This window comes from Gymnogyps californianus, chromosome 1, assembly GCF_018139145.2.
Source record: "Gymnogyps californianus isolate 813 chromosome 1, ASM1813914v2, whole genome shotgun sequence".
Classification (NCBI taxonomy): domain Eukaryota; kingdom Metazoa; phylum Chordata; class Aves; order Accipitriformes; family Cathartidae; genus Gymnogyps; species Gymnogyps californianus.
The window spans coordinates 167,291,191-167,312,142 of record NC_059471.1 but is presented as its reverse complement, the minus strand read 5'-3'; the positions used below and the strand labels follow the sequence as shown (position 1 = coordinate 167,312,142).

The window sequence follows — 20,952 nt, the reverse complement described above, 5'->3', positions numbered from 1 at the left end:
ACTGAAAGAAACCTTAAGTTGTGCTAAAATTACGTAATTTCTCAGTGTTCTGAGACATACTGAAAAACATGATCAGCATTAAAACTCCAGAAAGCGCCCTACCAACTTTCACAATTCTTACCATACAACTTCAGTAGCAGCTGTTTAACACCCTGAGGTTCTCTTAGGAAGTGTCTCAGAGCATGACATATGACTATCATCTGGTTTACTTCTGAATACAGTAGTATTTAATGAACATCAACCTCTTCTGAAGACCATCAAATGCTAACATTTTCTTTAGCATTTGTAACAGGCTAATGGCTTTGTTAGAATTCATTTTCCTCCTAAAACATGTCACAGTCCATGACAACACGGGTTTTCCTCATCACAGTCTTCGGCATCCCTTATCAATCACATTCACTTAACTTCAACTTCTTCATGTTTTTGTAAACTGGCTGCTTTACTCCTATAGGCCACTGTAACTTTTTAACCCAAACAGTTTTCTCTCAATTACAGGACAATAGGTTTGCTGATAAGTTATATTCTTTGATAATTCTCAGTAATCCATATGTATCGGGTTTGCGTGGCAAGGTTTTGGTAGCAGGGGGGGCGCTACAGGGGTGGCTTCTGGGAGAAGCTGCTAGAAGCTTCCCCTATGTCCAATAAAGTTAATGCCAGCGGGTTCCAAGACGGACCTGCCACTAGCCAAGGCCGAGCCCATCAGCAACAGTGGTAGCGCCTCTGTGATAACATATTTAAGAAAGGGAAAAGAAGTTACAGGGGAGTAGCAGTTGCAGCCAGAGAGAGCGGAGTGAGAAGATGTGAGAGAAACAACTCCGCAGACACCAAGGTCAGTGAAGAAGGAGGGGGAGGAGGTGCTCCAGGCGCCGGAGCAGAGAGATTCCCCTGCAGCCCGTGGTGAAGACCATGGTGAGGCAGGCTGTCCCCCTGCAGCCCATGGAGGTTAACGGTGGAGCAGATATCCACCTGCAGCCCGTGGAGGACCCCACGCCAGAGCAGGCGGATGCCCAAAGGACGCTGTGACCCCGTGGGAAGCCCGCGCTGGAGCAGGCTCCTGGCAGGACCTGCGGACCCGTGGCCCCGTGGAGAGAGGGGCCCACGCTGAAGCAGGTTTGCTGGCAGGACTTGTGACCCCATGGGGGACCCACGCTGGAGCAGTGTGTTCTTGAAGGACTGCACCCCATGGATGGGACCCATGCTGGAGCAGTTCGTGAAGAACTGTAGCCCGTGGCAAGGACTCACGTTGGAGAAGTTTGTGGAGGACTGTCTCCCGTGGGAGGGACCCCACGCTGGAGCAGGGGAAGAGTGTGAGTCCTCCTCCCCTGAGGAGGAAGGAGCGGCAGAAACAACGTGTGATGAACTGACCCAAACCCCCATTCCCCGTCCCCCTGCGCCGCTTGGGGGGAGGAGGTAGAGAAAATCAGGAGTAAACTTAAGCCTGGGAAGAAGGGAGGGGTGGGGGGAAGGTGTTTTAAGATTTGGGTTTATTTCTCATTATCCTGCTCTAATTTGACTAGCAATAAATTAAACTAATTTTTCCCCAAGTCGAGTCTGTTTTGCCCGTGACGCTAATTGGTGAGTGATCTCCCTGTCCTTATCTTGACCCACGAGCCTTTCGTTTTATTTTCTCCCCCTGTCCAGTTGAGGAGGGGGAGTGATAGAGTGGCTTTGGTGGGCACCTGGCATTCGGCCAGGGTCAACCCACCACACCATATTTCCCAAAGATCTTCATTTTAGTGAACACCAATTAGCACCCATTACTGTAAACCTCATTAAATGTTACCTTTAATGACTGTGGTATAAAAACGTCTTGCACATACCTGAACAACATGCAAACAAATCAAGATACTTCCATATCAGTAAGGTAAGAGTAGGAAGTCAGAAATACTTGGAAAGAGATGTTTCTGAAAGAAGACTACGCAGGTTATGGCAGTTCACTGATATAAGCGTATCAGTAGAGCTACATGCCTGCAAAATGCCCTAATCCACTGAGCACAGAAGAGAAAGTCATGATCCTGCCAACTTTAACACAAACTGAAAGCAAGCAAGTATCCTTAGTGAAGCTGACAAAGTTCAGATGTTAAAAATCAGAGACCATCGTGCAACTCTACCAAGCCTTGAAAACAGCAGCAGTCAGAGAAAGGAGTACAATTATGAGGTATAGATTATAATTAAATGAAATATGATTAGAAGGCACAGAGTAACATTCACTTATGCAAGATACCTAGCAAGTCCAACCTAAAATACAAAGGCAGGCAAGAACTGTAGCTAGGAGTGTAAATGAAAGACATGTCTTCTCTTTGTTCTGGTATAATAACACAGCCTTGTTCATAATAATATATGCACAACTAGTTGTTCCAGAGAAGATAAATTAAAAAACAATGAAAAAAAGGTCATAATCAAAACCTAGGATAAAACTGTTCTTCAGCTTACCGTATTTTCAAGGTATTACAGAAATAAGCAAGCAGAAAATTGTCCTGAAATTCAGAGGAGTCTTTGAGTGTTTATTTAAAATGTCATAAAGTTGCTGTTTTCCCTTTTCTTAAAATCATTATGCCTAATTCTGCCCCACCACATGAAAAATTAAAACGTGATTTGACAGTTATTTCTTCTGCTGCTGCATTTTTTGACAATGCTACTCACACATTTCTTTTTTCTCTAACATTCATGCTTATATGTAGCGCCCCGATAACCTGATGTTCCCTATTGAAAGAAATTTCTAATCCTTTAAAAACAGGCACTAGACCACAAAAGCCCAAACATGCCAGTAAAGCACAGAGTTACAATGATTTCCAGTATCAGTGTGTCTATGGTATTTCATAATACAGTCAGATATAGGGTATAATGATCTCCAAGGAAGTGGCAAAAGCCTTATTATCCAAGGACTGATGTATCAAAAGCTGGTCTGATGCAAATTACCTGATCTATGCATCCATTAAGGTTATTGTTTTCCATATAACTGGATCACAGAACTAAAGGAGAATTTTTTTTTTATGTTCCTGTGCTCCAAGTTTGCAAACTAGCTCAAGTTCCAGTTTTGTTTACTCCTTGTGACTATCAACATCAGTGATTAAACACTGGAGGTTTAAACTGCTGTTTGTATTTGTTCTAATTAGCCAGTTCTACTGAACTCTGAGGTTGACATCTCCACTAAAAGAAGTTCAGGAAACTAACAGCTCTGGAAGAATTGCCATTCCACCAGGTTAGTTAAGAGTGTGCATGTATGGATTTCTATTCAATACAGAATTATAAATAGTCATTTGTCTAAACAAGCATTAACTCTCACTCTTGAGAGAAAAGCTGTCACAAGTGTATCACGACTCTTTACAAAATACACAGGAAAAAGAAAACATCCCACACCATTAGTGGGCATTTCTGGGAATCTAGTATTTCTGGAGGAAGCAGGATCTGCTTTTCCCCGTTTCATGGGGAAAAATGCTACTAGGCCCCAAAAGGTATACACAGCAGGATATAAAATATTTAGTAAGTTTATTAAAAAGCCCCCTAGTCTTTGACTTTTTACAGGTTTTTAAAAAGTAAATTAAAATTATTGTCTAGTGATCAAAATATTTAAATATAAAAAGCTTTTACCTCTAACATCAAAGACAGTCTCTACATCAGCACGTGAACAGGCACAAAAAAAAATTTCCAGTTCTTACACTCAGAAGGAAAAAGTCATTGTTATAATTATGTGCATTGCAAAAAAACCAATGATCACTAGCAACACACTGGTTTAGTTTGTTCTTTAGATGTGAAGCATAACTGTCGAGTAAACATTTGGCACGTTAAAAGCATTTTTACATGCTAAAGTTGTGGAGTAGTGTTTTATATCGAATTCTGAAGTGCCACTGATTACAGTGGTGTCCTGTTGCCTCAGTAGATACTTATTCAGAGCCTGCTGTAAAAATAAAAAAAGCAAGCATTAAAAAGCATGCACCTAAGAACTTAAGATACCCATAACTTAAGAACTGTAAGCAACATTTAGTGAGTTTACGAAAGGTGAGTTTATGCTAGAAAAGCTTTATTATTATTGAGCTTGATTTTTTAGACATGATCTTGTCCATTTATCAGATCGCACCAGATTACACATTCAAGAAGGACACAACTAGTATATACGCCTTTTTAAAATACAGCTGATTAGCTTTCTTGGCCAACAAATAAAAACTGATCAGCACGTGAAGTATCAACAGCTTCCATTAAATGTGAAAAGAGAATAAAGAGCAAATTCCCGGAAAGGTTTTAATACAGACTGTATATTGAATCAGTCTCCAACGAAGCCTTTCCTGATTGCACTTTTTAGGTACAATTACTCAAATATACTGTACTGAACCAAAACTTATTAAGACTAGTGAAATGTGTTGGTTTTTTTTCTAGCAGCTGGTAGTCATGTAAGAAATTAGACAACTTTGTATGTTAGTAAGCCATTCAAAAAATTCTGCACAGTTTTACCGTAAGAGCTCCACATTGTAACAGTAACACAGGCATACAGAACATCTTAACATCCATGTCGTAAGGTATATCATATTTTCACACTGCAGTGTTAGGCAGAAATTGAAGCCAGAGCCATTCAGGGGAAAAACACAGCCCTGTTCTGGTTTTCAGTTATTCTCAATCTAATTATATTTGAAATTATAAATCAAGTATTTCACTACATGTTAGTGGCATTTTACATATTAAAAAGATCAATTAATGCACTACATCCTTCGCCAAGCTTAAAATAAATGACTCGCCACTTTCAAACTATAATTTGCTTCAAATAACACAGGCTCCAATTTGCAAACTCTTCAGTATGGATGTAGGCAGACCCCACCTACTGATTTGTGCAGAACTCCATCCTGGGTAAACAGAGGGCTACACCACACAATATGCAAATGCAAGGTACGAACTTCACTGCATTTTCCTTCCTAAAGATTTTTGTAAGCCAGACTCATTATCGTCAAAGCAGTATTTAAATAACACCATCAAAAAAAGATGCTTTAATTTTTCAAATTTAAGTGTCCTTTTAATGCCAAGTTAATATTATAATGGTTTCTCTATGTTGGAGAAGTAAATTCAGTTTGTTCTTTCAAGTACAGATAACTTTTAAGGAAATTTTTCACTATGCATTTCAAACATATGATTTCATGTTTTCATACCTGTTACTTTTGTGTTAATTATTCAAAACAAGTCTCTCTGACATCATTTATTGAAGTGCAGATATAAATAACAAGAGCTGTGTATTTCTACCACAAAGCAATACAGCAATTTATTTAACATCCTAAGCACATAAAATACCATACCACCTACTTCACTTTTACCCAATTCTAATAAGAAAACAAATCTGAATTTGGTACTAAGTCTAATTTCATAAATGTTTTCTTCTGCCCCACATCTTCCGAGTATTTAACCTTTGGTCACCTAGTTTCCAGTTCAATTAATACAATTAAAAAGGGGGGGGGGGGGGGGGGGGGGGGGGCGGAATGGAAGAATGACAAACCAGGCTTCCTCTCCTCATATCTATGCCATGATAGCTACATGAAAGTTGCTATTGATCTGCTGTTACATTACAAAAAGAAAAAAACACATATAAATTATTCACCAAAATTAAAAAAAAAAAAGGAAACAGATGCTTTTTAAATTATTTAGTTTGGATTATGATATACCTCAGCCCTGTTTCCCTCACAACACCCATAATACTGTTAACCACCATTAGCAAAGTGCCAAAGACGGCAGTGAGTTTAAAACAACTCCAGCCAGCTACCGAAATCGTTGCAGAAGAGACAAAGGGGATCAAGGTCAGAATTCTTCTAACGCAGCAGCTAATCCACTCCTATGAACACAGCATTGGAACTGGTGGGCGTAATAAATTTCCATGAAATATAAAATATACCTAATGCCACCTAATTTCCCCCGTCCTTGTGAGAGAAGAACCATTTTGCTCTCACTGGACTCAAGTCATTACACATCTGATTGAGGAAGGGGGGGAGAAGAGTTCACAGAAGTTCAGGGTCAGCAAATGTTCACGTATCCTGTCATCTATGAACTTAAAGCTCAGGGCACAAAAACTCTTATGCTACGCACAGTAACCTACATATTTTGGGTGTGCGTGTGAGGGGGAGACCTGCAATAGGAGCGAATGTGTCATACGTGCGGAGGCTGCGAGGAGAAGAGCTGTCAGGAGAAAGCAGCCTCGTTTGAAGGGGAGGAGGCGGCGGGGAAAGGACGCTTACGAACACAGGGTCACCAAAAAAACCCGCGGTGCTCACCGGCTGCAAGCCCCGGTTCAACCCTCAGGCCCGGCTTCCCCCGCAGACCGGGCTCAGCCCCCCGGAGCTGCCCCGGCCCCCGCGGCGCCGCTCCCAGCCGCCATCGGGCAGCGGAAATCCCCCACAGCCCGGCCCGGCGGCGCAGAGCGGCTCTGCCGGCCGCGGCCCCCGACCCCAAGGGCTCCCCGAGCAGCCCCTCGGCCCTCTGGCGGGGCGCCCCACCCCGCCCCAGCTCCCACCACCTTCCCCCCCTTCCTCCGCGGCCGCGTCTCCACCTCACCCCTCCGCGACGTCCCACGCACACGCAGGCCAAGGGCCCCCTGCGGCCCCCGCGGGCCGGACCCGCACCCCGAGGCCGGGAGACAATGAGCAGCCACAACTCACCAGCAGCGCCGGAGCTCCGTGGGTCCGGGGGCGGTTCCTCTCCCCCTTCTCCTTCCCCTCCTCCTCCGCCCAGGAGCGGTATCCGGCCGCCGGGAGCCGAGCCCCCCCTCCTTCCTTCGCTGCCCCGAGAGCCGCCGCCTCCGCCGGGCCGCCGGCCGCGCTCCCTCCCCGAGGAAAGTCACTTTATTCCCCGCTCCAACATGGCTGCTCCCCCCGCCGCCGCCGCCGCCGCAGCCTTCGCCCTGCCGCGGCTCCCCGCCGCCGCCGAAGAGCGGCCGCAGGCCGTGCTCGGGAGCCGCCCGGCCGGCCGCTGGCGGTGCCGAGAGCGGCCCGGGTGGCCTCGCGTCAGCCGGGCCGGGCCGCGGGGGGTGCGCAGGGAAGGGGGGAGCCGAGCCGGGCTGCGCGTCTCCGCTGCGGACTGACGCCTCCGCCCGCTCGCAGCGCGGAGGCTCGCACTGAGACAGCCCCGCCGGCAGCCGGAGCGCAGGAGGGGCCGCGGGGGAGGCCCGGGCGCCGGCGACACCTAGCGGCCGCGGCGGCCCCGACGCCGGCTGAGCCGGTGCCTGCGCGGGGAGCGGGGCGGCCCGGCGCGGAAGGGGGGGGGGGGGGCTGAGGGCGGAGCGCGGAGCCCGCGCTGCGGGGAATGCCCCGGGCGACGGAGGGGGGGCTCCCCCCGCAGCCCTTCCCCGCCCGCTGCGGGGGGAGCCCGGCCGGCCGAGCCGAGCCGAGGGGGGCGCTGCTGCTCCCTCCTCAGCGGCCCTGCGCAGCCTCCTCCTCCCGCGGGAGGAAGCGGGTCTCCCCGGCAGAGGCTCCCGAGGCTCGGTAGGCCGCCCCGAGGCCCTGCCCGCTGCTGGCTGGTCGAGGGGTCTCCCCGAGCGGTTTCGGGGAGGGCAGTGCGGGAAGGGGCGTTTGCTCGCCTCACGTTTTCCGGCTCCTGGCAGTGTTTTCTCTTGGGTTTGCGAGGTGATTTAGCTCATCTCTGAGGTAGCAGGCCTCCCCCCCGCTCCCCCTACCACCCCCGGCTGGCAGGTCAGTAACTGAAGTTAAGGGAAGCCGTGTGGCTTTTTAGATCGATTTCTAACCCATCCTTTCCATATTTATTCTTGCGGTATTTTCTTTCCTTTGTCTCCTGCATTCACAGTCCCCGTACCATCCGTCTGGTCTTCCTTGTGATGGCTCTGCCAGGGCCAACTGCGCTTCCTGTGCTTAGAATCTTTTTTCCCCTCAAAGTGATCCAGTTTGCATTCCCTCACTTCTCAGCCTTTTCCCCCCCTAAATTTCTTAGGTTTTGTGTGTTACTGAACAAGACCTAAAAGCTAAAAACTAGTCTTGTGAGCCAGTTATTCTGCACTATCTGTTGTTTTCGTATTTCCACCGCACAAAGAACAAAATACAACAGGAAGGCCAAATCTTCAGTGATTTTAGTGACATGGGTTTGAACTTCAAGTACCAGGTCGTAGGTACACTTAGGGCAGAATTTGGAAAGTTGTTTTTTTTTTTCCTTTTGGATATCTGCTGATCCTCGCTGCCTGCCTGCTTACTCGCTCTTATTTTGTCAGCTAAAGTTCAGTGTCACAACCACAGGGCCTTTTCTCAAAACGGGTCTCCCGTCATTGTGCAGACCAGGGTTACTGACTGAACATGGCAGGCCATGTCATAGGCTCCTTAAGAGGAACTAACTCACAGGTCTTTCGAGTCTTTGCTTCGCCACACTCCTGTATATGCTGAGGGAGGCCAAAGCTCCATCGTTCTGCAGGCGGGTCTGTGCTATGCTGTGTCTACGTGGAGACCAGAGTGTATTTTTATTTGCAGCAGCAGCAGCAGCAGCGAGCTCCTGATCTTGAGGAACTCCATGTGCAGCTTATTCTAGCCAGTCCTTCTCCACAGTAGGGCCAAGTGGGAGCTGCCTTTGCAGGAGCAGTGCCAGCTGAAAATTCCCCTGCTTCCAGCTCTGTTGCACCCTTCCAGCTGCACAAGCAAACCAGAACACAGCCGAGTATGTTTCCCAGTAAACAAAAGTCACTTGCTCTTGCCTAAAAAAGGAGTGCAAGAATGAAACCACTTCTTACCTGCACAGAAATTCACGTTGCTCATGCTGATGTAGACTTCTGGTGAAATCAGTTTAGAATAAAAAGAAGTAAATATGACTCAGAAACAAACTTGATTAGAGAGACAAAACATGATTAGTGAGGTCTTTTTGAATGTTTTCAAGACGTAGGGTAGCTACCTTACCTTTGCAAAACTTGTGGGATTTTTAATAACACAGAGAAAGCAGACATTCAAGCTTTGAACTTCCTGGTAATGCAAAGATATCCCTTACGGATCTCCTTTAAAGCTCAGGACCTACCAGTTCTTGCTAGACCTACCAGTTCTCCTGATCTTTGAATGCTAACAAGATGATGTGTGTTTTGTTTTATCTTACTCAATTTGGAGGCTATTTTGGGTAAGTAATATCACTGTAAATGATTGTGTTCAAGTTTGTTATTATATACATGACTTGTAAAAGAAGTTCTTGAGACAGCGCAGTAGTGAGTGCATTTACTGCAGCACGTCCAAGTAAATTGTGTTCCATAAATGAGGTACAGGGAGAAGGTGGGTTGGAAGTTTATGAAGCTGTGGTTTTGTTTTCAAGTATTAAACATATCAGTAAAATATGCTTGTTTTACTTTATACATACTCGTGTCTGCCATTGATACTTCTGTTATGACAGGAAAAGTAATTACGACAAACAAAAGAAGAAACTAAAACATGAGCAGTTAGGATGAGTCACCCAAGAAATAAGGGGTCAACACTGATTGCAGTGCAATGAGAATATTTTAAGGTTTTCCACTTGTAATGGGGAGAATAATGAGTTGTTAAGAGGGAAGAGACTGTAACAGTATAACACTTGATATCTATTTGGCCTTTGTATCTACCACTACCTGGTGCCCTCAGAGAAAGATTTTCACATCTGGGCAAAAGACAGTACAGAAGCAAGATAGAGTGATAGACATAAGTTTGAAACATAGGCACTGATTTTGATTAATTTATCCCATGAGTCTGGTTTTATAACTATAGCTATTGATTTGTTTTATTATTTAGTGGAATATGTAGCAATCAATCATATTTCCATCTAGCTAACCATGATTATTAATATTTTAAACTAGTTTTAAGATGGATTGGCTGGTGAGTGCAATAGGTCTGCTCTTTAAGCCAGCGAGAACGGAGTACGCCCAGGTTACATGGAATGAATTATTGCCACTGGACAATCTGATGAAATCTACATCAGCCATTAGAATATAAATCCAGCAGTAGGAATACAGTGCTGTCAGGGGACCAAGATTTCCTGCTTTGAATATGAATACACTGGCTTTGCCTCTGCATTTATTGAACAGAAGGACATAATTATTTTGTTACAGTAAAAGTATAGGAGTTAAATCAGTGAAGTTCACATAATGATAGATGGAAACCTTACAGAAACGTATGTATTTTTAACACAATGTATGTGGAAAGCAGTTACTTTCCTGCCAAGAGCCAAGTTCAGGATTCTGTGTCACAGCAGCAGGAGTCAGCGACCTCACAACCAGCCAGCAGTGTGGGAAAGCATTGTGCTCAACTACAAGGGATGTGTTCATGTGCAAGGGAAGGACTGAAAGTCTTGGCAGGTAATAAAAAGGGGAAATGATTTTCAAATACAATATTTTGTTTTGAAATGCAATTGTTTTTTTCTATTGGATGCCAAAAATTTCTGAAGAATGCAATATCCTCTAACTAATTGTATCTGTTCTCTGAGAGAAGAAACAGAGCTATTGTTCTGCTCACAGCATGAGCTATTTATATATGAGTCTGTGTAGCACTCCTTTCTGTAATGATTGTCTTCCACCTACGCAAAACTCCAGTCCATTTAAAATAATCAAATTAAGATCGTTTCTTGCTTGCTTATACCAGGCTGGTATTCATATAAAGTATTTTCCAGGTTACTTGGATTTAGTACAAAGTAATACTTGCAGGCCTCTGGGCTAAAAAAAAAAATTCTCTAACGTCACTGGAAGACCAAACCCCTTCCTCTTTGAATGAATGGAACCAGGAAGTAGCAACAAGAAGGTGGTCACCCTTGCAAGAAACAAAAAGTGATGTACTACGTCTGCTAACAAGAACTGTAGCCATTTCTACCATGATTTGAGTAACTGATAACTGGTCATTGACTTAGTTGCACCGTGTATTTCAGATAGAAGCAGGGAAAGCTACTATTTGTTTGTGTAAACCTTGCTTGTTTGGCAAGCAGGAAAGAGTTCCCAAAGTGCAAATAGTGGAGTGTTCATCATCTACACTTGAGATTTGCATTTGTGTAGCTATACAGGTGTTTGGAGACTGATCAACTGCTGGAGAAATTACCATTACTGGAAGGCCTGTGTCATCCTGTGCTTATCCCTTATCTCTTTATTTTGTCATTTTATAGCATATAAATATTATATATGACATGACATATACATATGACATACTATTGTCACTCTTTTCTTCTTCCTATACCTTTATGTTGCTTAACCTTTCAGTTCCCATATGTAACTTCACAAAATCCTATCAAAATGCTACTCAAATATTATTTCTCATTTCCTTACACATTGTATCACTGAATTTTGAAGATTATTTATCATTCATTTAGATAATAATTTATGTCTTTACAATATCTGACTTGATGCTTTTATTTATATCCAGCATTTCTGAGACTTGGACATACAAAGTGTCTACCAGTTGTGCATATTATTAGAATATGGGGCATTGTTTTAGTGGAAAATTAGTTTCATTGCTTGATTTTTCTTGATTTTTTTTCTCTAGTTGGAGATTCCTCCAACTAAGATAAATGAAATCTTTCCATTGACTTCAGCAAGAGTCAGGTTAATCCTTTTAGAAGGAAGTTACTAGCACGAAGAGAGACTCTTTCTGTACGTTTCTGCCCGGGTTTGCAAACAAATGGCTAGACACTCCTTTATTTCTCTGCTACTGCTCTGAAAGGCAGGACATCCTGCTTTTCAAAACCAAAGATATTAGGCCTACCCCAACCCGGTACAATTATCATACTCAGACAGGAAATGGTGAGGTGTTTTCTGTAGATTGTCTAAAAATGAGGTCTCTGCAATAGAAGATAGGTCACTATGAAACTCTAGCCTAGTGAAAGAAAGATTTTTTTGATATTTTGTTTACATTTTGTGTGGAGACTAAAAGCAGTGAAAGGAATTTGAGCAAAACAATGAAGATCTGCAGGTAATGAAAGCTGGTCACTTGTGTGTGCACACCTCTGCTGCTTCTCTTTTTCAAGTAGCATTCACGGATACGCTTCTCCCTTTATGAAACAGAAATCCGAAATGGCAGGGGAAGAGCCTTCTATTCTTGTCCTCTGTTTCTTTCATGCACGTTCAGTGTCTCGGACAGAATAGCAAACATCTCTTTCTCTTCTTCATTGCAAGTAAATTAGTGCATAGAAATTTGCAGTCATTACTCACTGAATTGATTAGAAATGCCATCAGTGAGTCTCAGAACATTTGTACTGTTGCCAATTCAAAGTACTTAGTGGATTTGAAAATAAAGCACAAAATACACAGAGACTCCTGCAGTTACAAGATTATAGGTGTCAAACTTCTGATTTTTTCCTTATTGTAATGGTTGCTCTCTCCAGAGAGTTTTAGGAGTTAAGTGAAATTGCTTTCAGTCATGACAGCTGGTTACTTTCCTGTAATCCTGTTACATAAAAATGAAGTTTGTTCTAGCAAAGATGGTATCTGTTCCAGCGAAGATAAAACCAGATCATTCTCAAATTTATGTTTTTAAGGCTGGACAGGAAGGTGTGGAGAGACACGGGAATAAAAGAAGTGAGACCGGAGCTAAAATCCAATATGAAGAGTATGAGAAAGGGCACATGAAAATGGAACCAGTATACATAGTGGACGTTGGAAATAAAATGAAGTACAGGAAATCTGGGGACAGAATGAAGTGAGTTGAGGGAAACAGGCTACTGTAAGGAGGATTGAGTACTGCACACATTGTTCTGTGCACCGCAAGTCAAGGGTATACGATGTATTGTTGATGTGCAGAGAATTCCTTGTATATTCTGGAGATCCCTGTGCATGCTCAGATCAACTACATTTTGGAGGTTTTTGTGTACTGGCAGCTGGCTGTCAGGACTGCTTTCAAATTTATAATGGTAGCTTTTGAGATGTCAGTGGGAGATAGTCTATGTAAAACAAGCACTAAGGTAAGAGAAGGGGGACAGGAGGAGAGCTGGGATGGATGAAAGAGAGTGCAAGAGACAACATATGGAAAAAGAATGCAGGAAATTAGGAGGTAAGTAGATGTAGGGCTTTACTTGGCAGTCTAGGCCAAAGGCTTTTACTGTCTTATAATCTTAGCAACACTAACTATGGAGGGTAGATGATAGGTAGAATGCATTTAATGCATTACTACTTTTTACTAGTACAAATCTACTTTTTAATGCATTACTGCCCCAGCTAGTTGCCCTACCCTTCTGCTGAAAGTTGTTACACCCTGAGGGAGAGGAGATGGGAACTGTACCTGTTTCCCTGTATAGTGTGGCAATTACCTTTAACCACTAGTGAGGACATTGAGGGAGGTGAGTCAGATGCCTATAGTTTCTTCTGCCACACCTCCTACAAGGACGTACCCTCTGGCAGATGGGAGGGACAAAGTGGTGTGGTCTGTAATTTTTTTTAAATCAGCACAGCCAGATCAGTCAGGCTTCTCTTAACTAATTTTTACTGTCCTATGAATCCTCCTGCTTTAGGCAGCCATGTGGATATTCATATGTTGGTGCTAGATTTGGAGACTGCAACCAAGTGAGAGAGAAAAAAGGGTGGCATAAAAATGGAAGGGTATGCATGGCATATCGATGGCAGCTTCTACCTGCTCATGGAAAGAAAATCTTCCTCTTAGATGCCAGTAAGAAAGTTTAAATTTCTGCATGTGCATTTAAGGTTGAATTTTGACCCTGGGCTGGCTTTCTTATGAAGAACCAAAAAAAGGACAATTGATTAAACTAATATGTAACATATGGAATATTTCTGACACTGAAAATATCAAAGTACATCTTCAAATGAGATGAATAATTTCTACAGATGTAAAGATAAAAAAAGAAGAGTCCACTCATAAATTCCAATTGGTTTAATTGTGGAATTCCTCACTGATTTCTTTTTGTGTAGCTTCTTGTTACTTACTTTGCCAAATCATTGATTGATCAACTAAACTGTTCTGTGAGTCAAGCACAGCATTTTTCAAGGTCTGTTTCAGCACAGTATAAAATAATCAGAGCTATAAACAAGAAAGAAGCAGGAATGCCACAAACCCCCACATATCTGTTACTTGTCATCTGTAGAGTCTAGCTGTTACCACAGAAGCATGTTAAAATTAAATGCTGAGCTTTATTTAACATACTTATTTGTTCTCTCCTTCTTTGCCTTTATCGTTCTTATTGCAAAGCTCTCTTGTTCACTTCACAAGATGGCATATTCATGGTCATGTAGATACTTATAATCCACAATAAAGTGCTGTACAATTATACTTAGCTTTTAAAAACAAACAAGTGTCCAGTTGGAGCTTTTGTAGCCACTACATAGGTGGCTGTTACTGTTAGTTAAGTATTTTGCAGGACAGATATTAATTTATATCAGTTTGTAGACCATACAGAATTTAGGATAAATGTCTACTACAAATTGAAAAATAATAAAAAAGAGGATGGGAGTATGTACTTGAAATTCGACATTAGCGTGATTTCATATCATTAGCATTCTCATGCAATATTTTGTTTTAAAAATTAATTTACCTTTTTTATAATTCATCAAAACAGTTTATTTTGCCCACCAATAAGCTCTCCATAGAAACAGTCGTATCTTAGTAACATACCAAGAATAGAGTTCAGGGAATACACTGCATCTGTGTATACTACCCTTAAAGAGACATCTGTAGTTGTTAAAGAGAATATGAGGGTTGTCTTTCAGCAATTGTAGTGGGCACAGCACTGCAATACAACATGTCTTGGTGCTTCCTAGATTTATCTCCTTATGCATGAGATACAGGTCACTTCTACCTGCATTATTCCTTGGCCTGTGTAGGAACATATCAGCAAAGATGTCAAACTGCTGTCCATTACAGCTGAGGTTTTATTTTTTGGTTTTGTTGTAATTGGATACTAGCCAATGAACTACACAAACACTTGTTGCTTTTGGCCATTGTCAACTGAATTCAAAACTGTTTTGGCTACTGCCTGATTTTTTTCCTAGTCTTTCTGCATAGAAAAATCTTGAAAATCTTATCACTGGTGTCACCTCGTGCAGATTTGTAGTTGCTCCGTAGTTGCACTACTTTTCCACCATGTCAGTGTCCAGCTGGACGGCTCCAGATGAGTCCAGCTTTACAAGCTCTCTTGCTGTTTTGCCTCTCTCCTTTTTGCTCTCCCATGGTTGCTGTAGGGCACCTGTTTGTTCTCTCTGTTCCTTCCACGCACAGCTCGCTCTCTGAAGTGATCCAGGGCAACGATTACGATGACATTTGAGCTTCTCTGCAGCACTGTGTCGATATTTACACTGAGCTGATTATTAGCAAGTTAAGCATATGACTACACGGTAAAACCTTCTTAGTTTAACTAGTGCTTCAGGGGAAAAGAAGCAGGAAGTAAAGAATGGTGCAGGGGCTATGTGTACCTTACATGTTTGGCCTGGGCCTCAGCCCCAGATTGGGTGGGGGCTGTGCTATTATTTTGTCCAGTTAGAAAGGGACAAGGCATGCTTTTCAGCTGATTATTAGACCACTTTTTAGTTATTAATTGCTGCATCCCAGCTGAGAGTAATGTCTGCCTTGGCTGGTATTCTTCTCTGATTCAAAATAACCTAGGCCATTTAACACTACTGTAGAGTAGAGGGTGTCCTAACCCCAGCCCTCCACAGAAGCTTTTAAGATGTCAAGCAACAGAACATCCTATCCCAGGTTTTAATTAAGGGAAAGAGTGGTTATCAGTTTTGGTTTTGGGCCCAGACTAACTGAGGGAATGAAGACAGAGTCAAGATATCTCTTGTCTCAGCATGCAGTTATTAAAAGAACATGTCTGGAGGCAAAGAAGAGGCCTAGGAACCAGGAGAAACCTGGCAGATTTAAAAAGAAACTCTCTTTCCCTCTGTGTGGGGAGAATGAGGCAGAGAGAAAGCATCTGCTGAAATATGGTTTTAAAAATTCTGTGTTTGTGTAGTTAATCAAAATTTGCAGCACTAGTAGGTGAGCTATTTCAGAAAAAGAAATGGGGACACTGGGAGGGGTATTTTTTTGTTCCAGGGGAATGTTAGGGTACTATGAACTGCCAGTGACATTTTAGGAGGCTAAGTGAAGGATGAAAGAAGAGGAGGCTGAGGTGTGAAAAAAAGCAGAAGAGTTTTAAAAGCCATGGGGGCTTTTACTCTCCTCTCTCACAACCCATGTATGCCTACCCCACCCTAAAGACACTCTTCCCTCAGCTCTCTTTGGCTATGGCATCTCCATGCTCAGGTCTTATGCAGTTGTCAGTCCTCACTCTACAGCCTGCATCATCTTTCAGCAGCCGCAGTTCACTTCCTTTACCTTCCACGCGGATGGTAATGGGGCAGGCCAGGGACCTTTTCCTGGTGGATTTTCACCACCAGGATGTGGGAAAAGGAAGAAGACAGAGCACTGATAGCAGAGCAGGAAGACCTGCAGCGATAGTGAAAGGTGGTCTATATGGAGGGAAGAGATTCAGCCTAAAGCAGCTGATCTCCTCTCCTAGGCCCTAGCGGAACTGGCAGATTGTTGCCCTCAGCAGTTGTCAAAGGCTGTGTCTACATTAGGAATTTGTTTCAAAGCAATAGTGCAGTTTGGAGGAAAATCCTGTCATTGTCTCCATTTACCATGTGGTGTTTCAGTTCTCAGAGTGGTTTTGGTGCATACAAACTAAATTCCTTAAGGAGGAAATGAAAACAGAAGCTCTGCTTCAAATCTGCTCCACATGCACCCTAGTGCTAATGGGGACAGTAGGTTCCAAAATAGCGTGTGAGCTGCATAGTCACAAAGTCTGCTAGCACATACCTCACACTTCTCCTCAGAAAGCTTTGAAACACATGTGTAGCGGAGGTGTTTGGCTCCGGGGACCAGGCTAAATATAATCCAGAATAAGCCCCCAAAACACATATCATGGAAAAATGAGGTGCCTCAGTATCAACTGTTTCGTTCTACTGATCCACTCCTAATATGCTGAATTACTTTCTCATGAAAATACTGCCTACTTCACCTGTACCTTGAGCTGGCTTTGGGATATGGCAAATCTAACATAAATATGTACCTAGACTGTTTCTTGTCTCTGATAGGGGGGATGTGCACCCAGTTTAATTACATATGTTAGCTTTTAAGACAGCTCTCTAATTAATGTTGCTCATCTTAACTTGAATGGAAGACATACAGCAAAACCTGCCAGCAATCACAGTAGTAGGCATGCTGATACCATAGCCGAGGATACAGGGAGAGCTGTGGAATTGTACCCCAGGATGGGTAAAGGCACACGGGCTGAAAACTGCACTTAGTAAGATGTCTACCCACCAAGGAAAAAAAAAAAGATAGGCATTGCTGCATGAATAACTGTGGCAATATAATTGTCTCCTAAATGGAAGCTACTATATGCCTGCTACAAGAGTAGAAGAAACCAAACAATGTTTAAGCCAGAATGATGAATAGATGTAGCAGTCAATACTTACTAATATAATTACAAAATGATATAAATTCTTAACTGTTGTATTGTCTTCTTTTTTCACTTTTCCTATGATTTCCATTTATTTATGAGCTTCTTTATTTGCATAGCTCAGTGACAGCACTGATCTAAGCTGCTGCAAGTACTCTGTGCTGCTATTGTCACTTACAGTCAAGGTTTAGTTATAGCTGCTCCTAGGGGCCACAACATGCCCCCATCCCTCACATATCCCACTGTGAATTGAAAACGTATTACAACAAAATGTTATGAAAGGGCATGCAAGATTACAGACGTTTTTTGGTATGGAAAATTCTCGTGTTCTTTACGAAGCTGTAATTTGTACAGTTTAATCTTTTTTTCTTACCATGTCAGATAAACCTAGACATTCTGCTCTCAGATGATAGCATGTTTGGAGATCTGAGAGAAACAGGGAGCTACTGGAACATATTGCAGAAGCCTAAAGCACTTAGCAACAGAGAGAGTGTGGGATGCAGAGACAGAAGCCGGAATGTGGAAACAAGTGACATCGAGGCGGCTGTGGGAAAGAAGAGCTTTTACTTTGCTTGTAATTTCAGTAATTCTAAAGAACTTTGCAGTGTGGGAGGTCACTGTGGTCTCTGACTCTGCATATATTCTTCTCTGTGTGACTGTTTTTCAAAGTCCTGTAATATTTATTACCCAAGAGTGCAGAATATATTAATTTCCTTTTATATTTCCTGTTTCTCTCAAAAGCCAGAGAAGTAAACTTAAGATATTTGTTTTGCTTCAATTTATCCTGTTAAAACATACTCATGTGACATGCGCTATGAAGAGATGCGTATCAGGAAATAGCTTGATTGCAGAGCTTGATTGTCCACATACTAATATAACTCTCTTTCTGCATACAGTGAAGCAGCATTCTTATTTTGTAATAGGTCCAGTCTTTAAAATCATAATGTGTTCTCAAGTGATACAAGCATTCACAGTGATGATTTTTAGTGCTTTGCACTAGAACATCCTGGTAGTGTACACTAATGATGGATGTCAAATAACTAGTAAAGAGAAGATGGCTGCGGTGCTGACCAGGATAAATAGAGCTGAGATAAAGAAAAAACATCTCCGACATCTGAGTAAGTTTTAGAAGGGGATTCAGCAATCAGAGTGTTTCTAAGCTCTGCAGGTCCCACTGAGGTAGAAATGATCTGGAGAACTGCAATTTTACTCAGCAATTGCTGGAAACTATTTTACTGAACACATATGCATCTGCAACTGCAAAAATCTCCCTTCCTCTGAACAGTTATTGTGCACTTTAAATGGAGGGGCTGCACAGCTCTAGGGTTGAAACAAAGGCCATAGGCTATACAGGATGCTTACGGAATTCGGAAACCTTATCATAAATGTTACATTTTGTATTTAATGGGGGTTGAACTAGCCATTAGCGTGTATTTTCTTTTTCCTCTCTGTAAATCTCTTTTGTGGTTTGCATTATTCAGTAATCTAATTGTGTCCACTTTTCAGGTATTCTCTATTGAAAATAATAGTCAAAGGAAATGATAGAGATGTACTAAATTATGATAATAACAGAGGTGCTACAGAAATGCATAGAACAGAAAAAAAAGATTAATAAATTCATATATAATAATGATGCCCGAGCAACTATTAGTCTTGAGATCTAACAAACTTATCTACTCACTGAATAGTACAGTATAGAATAGTTTCAGGCTACTGTTGGTATTCTTTAACCCCACATGTGACCTGTCATTGGGTAACTAGCCTTTTAAAGGGAATTGGATTCAGCCTAACTAGTGATCAACTGTTTACTTCCAAAATGCTGCAGTAATTTCAGTTATTAAAATACAGCAATCACCTTACACTAAGTGGCAAAATTAAAAAAGAAAAAAAAAGTAAAATTAAATTAAATGAAATAAAAAAAGGACACAAAATGAAGTTACCAGACCAAAGCTGGGTAACAAACGTATTACCAAGAAAATTAATAAAGTACAGAGACATCCCTAGACTGTAAGAGAAGTGTAGTGTAGACAAGGTATTATCAAGTCATTCAGGCTACAACAGGGTGAACCTGAAAAGTCATCCCATGACACTTATGAACAACAATCCCTTCAAGCCTTCCAAAACACACTGGGACCTCTTACAGCTCACTAAGGAAAAGAAGATCATCTTGGCCTGAACCTCCCTAGCTCCCTTTGCTTAGGAACAACCCTGAAGAAACGCTCCACCATTTCTACCCTCAGGGTAAAACACTTTCCTTGAGGAAGTTTCCCACAGGTCCCTGTCTGCAAACTTCTCAGGGACTAAGCGCCAGACTGTCTCTCTACATTTTAATGTCTCTCTTCCATATTAATAGCTACAGAGCCCCAGAGAGGACGTATCACCTGTTGAAGAGGTTTAAAGACCTGAAATTCCAGCACCGTTGCTAAAACATATGCCTTGACCTCCTCCCACTTCATGGTTTTCCTTTCTTCTTACTTTCTTCTTCTATTGCTCTCAACTACTGCCTTTCAGTTCTCCTAAGGAAGACCATTATCTCATTATCTCAGATCTCTGCTGTACCCAGCATACATAATTGCCACCATCGACCCTGAATTCTCTGACTCAGAAAATGTAAGTCAGAGGCTTGAGGGAGCTCCACCTGCTCTGTGGAGATCTGCCCGACCCCCTCACCTTCCCATTCAGCACTCCCACTCTCTGCCTTCTACTCCAACTGCTTCTCCAAAAAACATCTCAGATAATGGAAATTGTAGGAGCAGTAACATTAGCCCCCACCTTTGCCTCTGCTGAAAATCTTCGTTTTTATTTTTAAATGGTGCAAAAGCTTTTTCAAAGAAAAAAAAAGAAACACTTCAGGATGCTACTGATAGCATATTCTTTGCGATAACAAATTAAGGCTCTTTTCCCTAGAAAACAAGCCTGGAACCCCCCTTTTAATGTGTGAAGGCAGCCAGCATCACTATCACCCAGGGAGCTGGTGCTAGATACTAGTCAGGGTTGCTGTTATCAAAGGGAAGTTTGCCCGATTTTACATCTGAGAAACTGAGGCCTAGGGTCTGCCACAGCTAACTTGTTCCTTGCCCAAAAACCCAAACTGCAACAAGCATATATATGAAAATGAAAGTATCTCTTTTAGGAAGAATTCTGAAGAAGGTATTATTTTTTCTTTTTCATGTATTTCCCTCTTCTATCCAGACTGTCTCTCACTATTCTCCTGAGCAGCCTCTGGGGCAGTACTTGAGAGACCTACTTCCATCAGTGTTCAAGGCATGATTTCTTTTCTTTTAAGGGAAGACTCTCCTCCTGAGACCCTACTCTTAAACGTCATAGGCACTTAGGATGCTACAGCCCATTTTCCTTTCCTTTCCTCTCCTGTTCCTTGTGACTTCTCCCCTTCGCCCCTTTGTTCTGTCTTTGCCTCCTTGCCCAGTGCTTTCTGTGGATTCCCATATTCTCTCTGGGCTCCCTCCTCTTCTTCCCTCAAAAGAGAATACCACTCGCATGCTTTTTTCTGTCCTGTAACACTACAACAGAAGTTGTAGTATCATCTACTACAGTCCCTTCTCCCTGTATGGCAGATGCCACATCTTACAGCCCTTGAGC

The 20,952-nt window shown here is 42.6% G+C and overlaps 2 protein-coding genes across 3 annotated transcripts in view; one reads left to right on the top strand and one right to left on the bottom strand.

The window, feature by feature from the left end:
* CDK17 (cyclin dependent kinase 17) overlaps positions 1 to 6,678 on the bottom strand; it is a 98,009-nt gene extending 91,331 nt beyond the window's left edge. For both annotated transcript variants that reach the window (XM_050891065.1, XM_050891073.1), the window contains exon 1: positions 6,630 to 6,678. The gene's annotated coding sequence lies outside the window, so the exon portion shown is untranslated. The remainder of the gene's footprint in view (positions 1 to 6,629) is intronic.
* Positions 6,116 to 7,051, top strand: LOC127019712 (serine/arginine repetitive matrix protein 1-like). The gene has a single exon (XM_050901926.1). It carries the CDS (start codon positions 6,116 to 6,118, stop codon positions 7,049 to 7,051), a length of 936 nt encoding a protein of 311 aa, XP_050757883.1.
* The last annotated feature ends 13,901 nt before the right edge of the window (positions 7,052 to 20,952 follow it).

Bases quoted from the DNA above. Each gene is read 5' to 3' on its own strand.
- LOC127019712 (XM_050901926.1), top strand. From the start codon at position 6,116: ATGTGTCATACGTGCGGAGGCTGCGAGGAGAAGAGCTGTCAGGAGAAA.